Here is a 9652-nt window from a genome sequence, read left to right on the forward strand (position 1 = left end):
CTATAGATCCACATCATCCGGAATATGTTTGTCATCTTAAGAAAAGTTAATTTGTATGGTTTGAAACAGACTCCTAGAGCTTGGTTTCACAGATTCAGTCCCTTCCTTATTTCTTATGGTTTTAAGAAGGCTATTTCTGATAATTCTATGTTTGTTCTCACTGTTCAGAAGGATATGGTTGTTTTGTTACTTTATGTTGATGACATGGTGTTAACTAGTTCATCACCATTATTGGATAGTCTTATTGTTTCTTTAAAATCTGAATTTGCTATGAAGGAGTTGAGAGATTTAGGGTATTTTCTTGGTATTGAGGTTGTTAGAAGTACAAATACAATTACTCTTACACAAAAGAAGTATACTCTTGAACGGTTATAAAAAGAAAACATGTTAGATAGCAAGCCATGTGATACACATGTTGTTAAAGCTTACAGAGTTTCAATTCATGATGGTGTCTTGTTAGATAATGCAGGTGAGTATAGGGAAATTGTAGGTAGTCTACAATATCCGACTGTTACACGACCTAACATTGTTTTGATGTCAACTATGTTTCGCAATTTATGCATGCACTAACAGATGTGCACTTACAACTTGTTAAAAGAACTTTATGGTATTTGAAAGGAACAATTGGTTTAGGAATTACATTACACAGTGGAGATTTGCATAGCTTGAAAGCTTTTACCGACTCAGATTGGGCAGGTTGTCCAGATACAAGACGATCAACTTCAAGATATGCAGTTTTTATTGGTTCAAACTTAATTTCTTGGTCTTTAAAGAAACAACCCACTGTTTCCAAATCATCTGCCGAGGCTGAATATAAGTGTTTGTCTGTTGCAGCAGCTGAACTTGAATGGCTTAAATCTTTATTATCTAAATTACATATTACTATCTAGTGTCCTGCTCAGATTTATTATGATAATACAAGCGCTATTGCTTTGGCTTCTAATCCAATTTTTCATGCCAGGACCAAGCATATAGAAATACAGTATCACTCTGTGAAAGAACTGGTGGAGAGTGGATTTCTGCAATTACAACATGTGGCTTATGAGGATCAGTTAGCATATTTATTTACTAAAGGACTCTGTCATCCTACCTTTTCAAGATTGTTGCTGCAGTTGTAAGGATCATCAGCTTCTCCTGGTGTAGATGTTTGGTCATCTGCTTAGTACTTCTATCTCAAGTCAAGATAGTTGACGTAATTGTTCTTTAAGTTTGTTTTTTCTTTTTCTTTTCTTTCTTGTTTTTCATTTAAACTTTGTTGTTGTATGTCAACATTCGTCTGCAGGGGAGTATTGGGAGTGTTTGAGTCAAGTCAAGATAGTTGACGTGACTTCTGTTATGTTTTCCGTTATTTGTAACTGCTGTCATAACAGCTGGGGAGTATTGGGAGTGTTTGAGTCAAGTCAAGATAGTTGACATGACTTCTGTTATGTTTCCCGTTATTTGTAACTGCTGTCATAACAGCTGTGTCTGTTTGTACAAGTACAGACCTATTCTCTGTCTGTAAAACTTATCGTTTTGTAATACAACTATTCCTAGGTTTCTCATGAACTTATCTTGAGAGGATATCAAGTTAATGCACCTGACAGATCTTATACTTCAGTCTTCCCCGGGCACTATTTGCCCCCTAATATCTGTGGAATCGATCAATTCATCATTCAAATTTCACACCCTTGTTCAACATCAAGTTGTTCAACATCAAGTTGTTCAACAACAGGAAGATAGGGAACAGTGCATTGGTTTATGGAATAAGAAGATGTCTCACTATTGAAGTACATCAGGATCTTCTGATCTCCTTGAAGCTGATGATAATTTTTTCCTGCTGCAACTACCAGATGACCTACAAATTACATTTATACGTCAAATCAGGCCATGGGATTCTCCGCGAAATCATGGATTGAAAGCTGTCAACAATGTTGGTCTCTTGCAGGTTCTGAGGTAGTACAAATGGTTCATCATATTTACTCATCCACAAGCATTTTCTCAAGGCCCTTATAACCACACATATCAAGTTCTAATCCCAAAGGTAAATCATCCGCAAACTCCTGGTGATTACAGGTTACAAAAATTCATCGCTGGTAAAGGAAATCTTTACATAAAATTTTATGATCACCACAAATATCTCACTTATGTTATATATATCACATGTGGTTGATGCCTATAAACATATACTTGCACCAATATGTTACACACTAATCTGAGTTTCCGACAGATCTTCCCATCTTTTTTTATGCACGTGTACTAGCAATAAAAGAGTATAGAGAAGAACTGTATATGTTTGAGACCCTGGAAACTGGGACCATTATTTCATGACATGAATTCTCTGGCATTCCCTTTAAAGGAACCTAGATAGAATGCTTTGCCGTTCTTCACCATGAGCTAATGAAGCTGCGTCGGGATTTCCGACGGAATTGTTTCTTCGTCACGCACCATGTCTCACAGAAAGTGCTCATCTATATCAATATAAACACGTAAATTCTGCTGTTACAATCTCAATACAGGGGTAAATGTATGTGAACCCAAAAGTGACTCGTGTGTGTGAGGTATGATGAATTTGAGTAATTCCACATTTATTTGAGCATTAAAAGGATGCCATGCAGTTAATACAGGGTTTTACTCCGAGTCATGGCAGTATCATGTACAAGGACGTAGCCGAATATGGTGGACTTGCAAGAAGTTGATCAAATCTATCGAGTTGCAAAAATAAATCCTTATATTTAGGGGCATGCTATATGTAGCAACACTAACAAAGTAACAATATGAAATTGGTATAGCTTTTGATATATCATATGTAGTCTAATTCCCAAACATGTTATTTTGGTATTTAGTAATCTTACATTACTGATGGTCTTCGCACCAAACCATGCGGATTCAGCCCCGTATGCAGGGGGGAGAACTCTGAGTCCTTCAGACAGAGATGATGTAAGAAGTGATTGGAGCTCCTTATCTAACCTCTCTGAAATAAAATGGAGTTCAGAGAGTAAAGTTTCAAGCATCTATTTTGTCTTTGATAATCCTCTTACGCAGTTTTCTTCAAGTATTTGTAACACATACTTTCATTTGTGCAGGAACATAAGATAGGATCAAATGCTTACCTGGTAATCCTAATAAACATGCAGTTCCACCTGCCAAAACCACGGTTTTAAACCATCCACCATCTACCGTTGCTTCAGCAGCTTGACAGCGATTCATGCAAAGTGCTATTGCATGATGCAAACCAATTGTATTCCTGTAAAAGCAGAGACTCATGTAGCTTTCCACGAACTAGGTTGTGCATATAAAATTATTAAGAGACCATATGTGAGAGAGGTAGAAAGACTATGAATAAAACTTAAACAAGATTGGAAAATTAGAATTAAAGAGTACTTAAAAAAAGGATGTTTATGGGGTTATTTAAAGTACAGTTTTCAAAACTCCTAACAGAATTTAATAGCTCGAAACTTGAAAGGTTATGTTCTGCACATCAAGGACTTTGTAGTAGATTTTAGTCGACAGCAGCTGATTTTCCAGCTCGATCACATTATTGTCATATTCAACCTCCTTTGATGACATTATTATTTGAAAATTAATGGCAATGCTCTTATTAGTAAATCAAATATCCAAAAATAAAATTAAGAAACATAGATGTTTTCTGCTTGCCTTCCCGATTGATAATGTATCTGAATTTAGCGAAGCAAAAGTGTTAATGACCAGTGTTGTCTGAAAGGGTCATTGTTAGGCTTTGAAGAGGTATCAACCTGTTGGTTGAATACCCAATGCTCAGGTTTTGTGATTGAAGTGTCAGAAATGTTATTTAGGAACCTTAAGTGCTGCAACGTTCTTAAAGAATAAAGCTTTTATAAAGATCAAAGTGACACAAGTCCAACAAATTAAGGACATGACACCAAGCCCCTCTTAAACTTAGTAGGAAAGTACAGAAATCAAGGATGAGAACATACACTCCTCCAAGTTGTGGCTGGAATAAGATCTCTCCTGTTTGAAAGCATTCTTCCGAGAGAGTAAACCAACCTTCCCCTGCAACCTTAAATGATGCCTGTTTATTCTTGCTTAACGCTTCTTCATAGTCAGCAGCAACATAGCACAGATTCTGTAAAATAAAACAGCCGCCATCAATAATTTCCTAAGTCTAACCCCGGCAGGGCTTATTAACCTCTATTAAAGATGCTCCAGGAGATATACAAAATAATTCAGGACTACAGCATTACCTCTTTTAAAGTCCGGACAGTGTATAATGACCCAAATCTCATATTTTTCTGTTGCATCTTCTCCTTGAGAAATCCTGTGAGTTTTGAAGCTCCTAATTCAACAACTTCCACACCCACGTCCCGCATCACTTTACCCCGTAAAACTGTTAAGCATCACATCATGTCTTTATATGAAAAAGGTGTACGGACGAAAAAAAGGAAGCCAAGTTTAGGTTTAGTTAGTGATTCGGCGTATGATAACTAGTCATAGGACATCATGTCGACACATTTGTACTAAATCCTTGATCTCAATTTATAGGAGAGATAATAAAAGGCTGAAATGACTTGCTTACTTGGAACAACAGATGTGACATTGAACCCAATATTTACAACAATTCCTGAGGTTCTCCTTGCGGCATACAATGCTAACGTTGCCTATGTGATTAAAATGTCAAAAAACAACTTGAGTTTTTCTTGTGACATTGTGTTGGGATATGGAACTGGATAAATTTGTACTTGTAGAAAATCTTACTTGATTTATTGCACAAACAGCAGGAACATTCATGTCGAACAATACTTGGTGAATGGTTTCTTTAAGTTGCCTTCGAGCTGCTTTACCAGAATCAGTACCTGGATAAAGATAAATACAACATGTTACCTCTACAGCTAATTTATGTTAGTTCCACTACCTCAGGAAATTCATAGCCTTGATGTCAAGGTGGTCGAAAACTACAACAGGAAGGTGAACTTTGCAATAGCACAAGAAAGACAAAGAAAAAGCACATCATTGACGGAGTCATGGAGGCAAACCATGTGATTGACTGATGGGAATGGAAACGATAATTGGCTGTCCTGATGGTTTAACCTGCATCCTGTGATGACATACAAGTAGAGATTAAAGTATGCCAAAAATAGAAGGTGTAAGAGAAAAAGGCACTTTACAAACAACAAAGCCAAGCATCAAGTTACCTTTTATCAAAACTATAAACTATAAATTCACTAATCCAGCACACATGAAAGAAAACAAGTTCCTTAGAGAATTCCTATCACTCTTTTCATAATAAAACATGAACTGGTTCTATGAATATAATTTGACGAAATTTGAAAAAATTCAAAAGCAACAAACTTCCAAGTCACCCATAAGGCATATAAAATGCAAGAAAAAGGGTTCAATAGTCACACCTACTATAAATTGTAGCAAAAAAGTGTCGAAGCCTAGAGTACATAGGAGATTCAATGTTACCAAATTCCTGCATATCACGGAGGATCCAGTAAAAAGACAATGTCAATGGAAAGTGAAGACAAAGAATACAGGATTATAGTATAAAGACAAATTCAGTCATTTATTGGAGACGATAAGAAACCCCTCTACCAAAAATGTTGCTGACCGTCCAGACGGAGAAGCATATTTGCTCCAGCCAAACTTGCAATAACCAGTACCACCTGTAAAACAAAGGAACACATTATTTGCAGCAGGGATAATAATACTAACACTACAGCGAAAATTTAACACAACATAAACTTACCATCTATAATAACAGAGCCAGTTAATTCAGAACGTTGGCCATAGATGCTCATGAAAGACAAATGAGGAGATTGACTACAAAATGTCCAGAACAAAAATAAAATGTTAAAAACTGAGAATGATTAACAATCATACCAATAACTAGCTGGATTCAAGACTCCCAACAACACACACACAAAAAAAGAAAAGAAAAACAAAGAAATCGTAACATAAACACTTAACTGGGGAGGAAGAAGAGGATAACCGGATCTCAAATGTTTTTCAGCGAAAACAATAGAATCCCATGTGGAATAATCATGGGTATTAAAATTCTGAAGGAAGAATACCCAGAGTCGATTATCAGAAACAAGTAATTTCCATGACTTACAAACAAGGGTAAGTTTAGCAGATTCTTTAGGACCCAAAAATTTAAGAATTTGATGGAATATATCTGAAGGTATTTTATCAAACGCTCCTATTGTTGATGTCAAGCAACAATATTTATTATACAAATCATCACTTTCTTCATACATCAAATCCAGATTCCTCTTTCTCTGATCATCAGTGTCAGAATAGCAAGTAGATGAGGAGCTGAGCAGACGAGTAGACATGGTTTCCCATACCTTCTTTAGAAGTATTGACATGATTAATGAACCCTGAATTGAATCGACGGGAATGAAATCAAATTTCGCTCAGAATTTGTCTCTGAATTTAATCATTTTAAATGAGAATGAAAAGTCTTTTACCAAAATTTTATCCGTTCTGTTGGAGAAAAGATGGAAAGAAGGTAGTGAGCCGTCTCGTCGTCTCTCTCTCATTTTAGTTAACAACACGTTGCAATAGTAGCAGCCGCAAGATCATCCACATCCCACGTGGTGATGATCCCACATCCAAAGTCCATATTAACTGCGAGTCTGCGACTAGGACAGGCCCTGTCCGACAGGGTACGGGAGATTTGCCTGGTTAGTTCAAACTCCAAAGCCCATACAAGAAGTTAATCTTAGGATCCAGAGGGAGAAGTACCTGTCTGAGACAAACAAATTAGCCAAGGAGCTCCACTGAATTTCTAACATAGCTGCAGTGCTAGTTCAGACGATGCCACTCAAGGTACGAACCCACTCAAGTAGGGAGTTTGAGTTACATTTTATTCGAAGCTAAGAGAGCTCACTATGATCTTCATTTGCTACGACAGCCCGTCATAACTTTCTCAATAATGTTAAAGTTGTTTAAACATAATTCATTTGACATCTCTAATATACAACTGAAAGTAAGAAAAATATCTAAAGGTGCCAAGGGAATTTCTTTGTTTAAATACACGACTTCACTAGTTCTTGTTTCGAGAAGATCATCGAGAGTAAGCTAACAAGCTAATAAGATTAAAAGAACAGCATCGTCAAAGTTGGTGAAGCTCTTGAAAGCATTCTTAACTTATCACCGAACTTCTTCATTCGCCTCGTTTTATCACGACAGTCAACGGCATCAGGTGACGGTTCTCTGTTAGAGAAAAACAGAACCACTTCCTCGAGTACGGAGGCATTCTTGAACAAAAACTCCAGAAACCTAAATTCATTTTCACATCCGTAAACTTCTCTGAACTCAATAAACTTGAGATGTGAGAACGTATGCAGTGATGACAATGTCACTTCCCAATCATCAACTTCTGCCAAATTCCACTATACCCAACAAATAAAAAAGATCATCAACAATAAGCATGTTCAAAGGTTACCAAACAATTGATTAAGTGACAGAAACTTGACTCAAACGAAGATGTGTCGAGTGCTTCGTGATACAGTCATGAAATACTGGGCACTTTCTGGAGCATTTCTGGGCACTGATGGTGATATCAATAAAAGCTCTAAAGATATAACAAAAAAGAATCAACTAAAGGCGGCACTATTACCTCTTTTGATGTTAAGAACAGAGATTCAATATTAGGGGAGATCTTAAGTAAGTATGTTATTGCACACAAGCAGCCTGTTGTAAGGCAAGTTTCCAGCTTCAAACACTGTAGATTACAAAATTTAGCGGGTTGACTGCCCAATAAGTTAGGAACTTGTGACAGAACCTGCACAAATAATACAAAACTCATGTAATCAATGCTGCGCCAAGAACATCCAATGAATATAAGAAAATACAAAGATAATATAAAAGTGAAGACAATGGTCTGCAACTCTGGAACCTCTAAACATACTAATTTGCAAATCTCAAAAACCCGTGGATCTGTCCGTTCAAAAACACTAGTTATGGGAAAGATACACTAGCTCATATCTTAACTAGTTGTTGCAACAAATGAGCAGGCTCCCAATCGACCAGCGTGGTTGTGAAACGACCAGGCTCATCATCAAAACAGCAACAGACAACCAAATCAATAAGCCATGTTTCTCATATACCTCATTTCTTGAGAAAGAGAGATGTGGGTGTGTTATGGGTACGTGCCCATCTGATTGCCTAATACCTTACAACTGGTTAAAATTTGAAAAGTTCATTTTCAGCCGATTGAACGTCAACCGCTACTTGATCAGCTGAACAAAATCTTGCCACACTGGGTTTAGATCGATGTTATCAAATAAGGTTCTGTAGCAGAGGATTTACTAGCTGGGACAATCTAATGTTCAACCCAACCTGTCACCCAGCATTTACCAATGAAATATCAAATTAAAGCTAATTATCATGAAAATACTCAACAAAAAAAAAGGGAAATAGCCATACCTGAAGGAAACAAGGTGATAATGTTAGTTCTCTCACATTATGGAGTACCCTCAAAAATTTCATAATACGCTTCGGGAAAAGTTCTCCAATAACTTCTGCAGAAAGCTCCAAGTCTATTGCTTCTTTTCCCCGTGCAACATCTCCATTTTCTACTTCTCTCAGTTTGATATCAGCAGTGACTAGAGAAGAAAGGTTCGGTATATAATATTCTTGTAACATGTAATCTTTGCATATGAAGGATGTGAGATTTGGAGTAACTAATTTGATAATCTTGGCCATATTATAATGAGGCTGAGCAAGAGATCCATCATTGCATATCTCAAGGTGCTTCAGTCCAGAAGACTCAATAATAACAATTGAATCATCGCCATCTTTTATCAAAAAATCTCTTATTATAAGCGATTCAAGAACTGGACAACTCGAGATGAGCTCATTAACTAAGTTTACATCTTTCGTACGAAACGAACAGAGCGATAAAGATGTAAGCCTAGGTAAACTCATTGAGCTAGGAAGAGTGATATCTGAGTCAAATCCAGCGAATTTTAGTACCAAAGTAGTCAAAGATTTAGAATTAAAGAGACTGTTGGGAATCTTTAATATTAAATCACTACATCCCAAATCAATCGATATCTCATGAACATTACGCTTGATGGAAATAGTGATCCATGTATTAAGATGCCTCAGTATTAAATTATACATGTAATCCGATTCCCACTTAAGATGAAACTTTTGTATGTCAGAATTGTCTCTCAACATGAGTACCTTGTCCACAAAATTGATAAAATACATCCCCCCGCACAACATTGTGATCGTTGAATGTATAAAGGTCTAAGTTTAAAGTTGAGATAACAGACCATATATACCTCCATCTTCTAGACAAAGTACTTGTTTGGACTACATATTTCATGTCCAGGAAAGAAAGGATCTGATGTATCAAGGGATCTGGTAAACTGCTGATTCTGTCTTCATTAATAGAAAATGGTGACTCTCTTGTTTCTTCCATGAGTTAGCCTGTGTAACAGAATTTAGTTACTCTGAGAAAAAAAGGGTAATGTTACATGTGCCTAAGATCTTGGTCTAAAGAGAAGTAAAAATCTATCAGAAAAACACAAATGAAATGAACCAAGCAACGACTTCATGAATTAAAATTGTAATTTCATAATAAATGAAAACTTGAATAAAACCTAATTAATAAATTCAACTAGAATCAGATGAAAAATGAAACCTTCACAGAACCTAGGGTTTCAAAAATTTCCCA

The 9652-nt window shown here is 36.5% G+C and overlaps 3 protein-coding genes across 3 annotated transcripts; 1 reads left to right on the top strand and 2 right to left on the bottom strand.

Annotated features, from left to right (window-relative positions):
• The first annotated feature begins 384 nt into the window (after positions 1 to 384).
• Positions 385 to 890, top strand: LOC113291013 (uncharacterized mitochondrial protein AtMg00810-like). Its single transcript, XM_026540594.1, has 2 exons — positions 385 to 469; positions 574 to 890. The coding sequence occupies exons 1-2, from the start codon at positions 385 to 387 to the stop codon at positions 888 to 890; spliced, it is 402 nt and encodes a 133-aa protein (XP_026396379.1).
• A 1095-nt stretch (positions 891 to 1985) lies between these two features.
• LOC113288278 (actin-related protein 8-like) lies at positions 1986 to 6470 on the bottom strand. Its single transcript, XM_026537266.1, has 12 exons — positions 5929 to 6470; positions 5708 to 5781; positions 5554 to 5624; positions 5364 to 5431; positions 4992 to 5053; positions 4714 to 4811; positions 4535 to 4616; positions 4203 to 4345; positions 3936 to 4084; positions 3093 to 3226; positions 2835 to 2953; positions 1986 to 2450 (listed from the first exon to the last, which is right to left on the bottom strand). Exons 1-12 carry the CDS (start codon positions 6327 to 6329, stop codon positions 2367 to 2369), a joined length of 1485 nt encoding a protein of 494 aa, XP_026393051.1. The 5' UTR covers positions 6330 to 6470; the 3' UTR covers positions 1986 to 2366.
• Positions 6471 to 6845: 375 nt separating this feature from the next.
• LOC113291014 (F-box/LRR-repeat protein At3g03030-like) lies at positions 6846 to 9183 on the bottom strand. Its single transcript, XM_026540595.1, has 3 exons — positions 8395 to 9183; positions 7586 to 7750; positions 6846 to 7358 (listed from the first exon to the last, which is right to left on the bottom strand). The coding sequence occupies exons 1-3, from the start codon at positions 9181 to 9183 to the stop codon at positions 7062 to 7064; spliced, it is 1251 nt and encodes a 416-aa protein (XP_026396380.1). The 3' UTR covers positions 6846 to 7061.
• Positions 9184 to 9652: the final 469 nt, after the last annotated feature.

This window comes from Papaver somniferum, chromosome 6, assembly GCF_003573695.1.
Source record: "Papaver somniferum cultivar HN1 chromosome 6, ASM357369v1, whole genome shotgun sequence".
Classification (NCBI taxonomy): domain Eukaryota; kingdom Viridiplantae; phylum Streptophyta; class Magnoliopsida; order Ranunculales; family Papaveraceae; genus Papaver; species Papaver somniferum.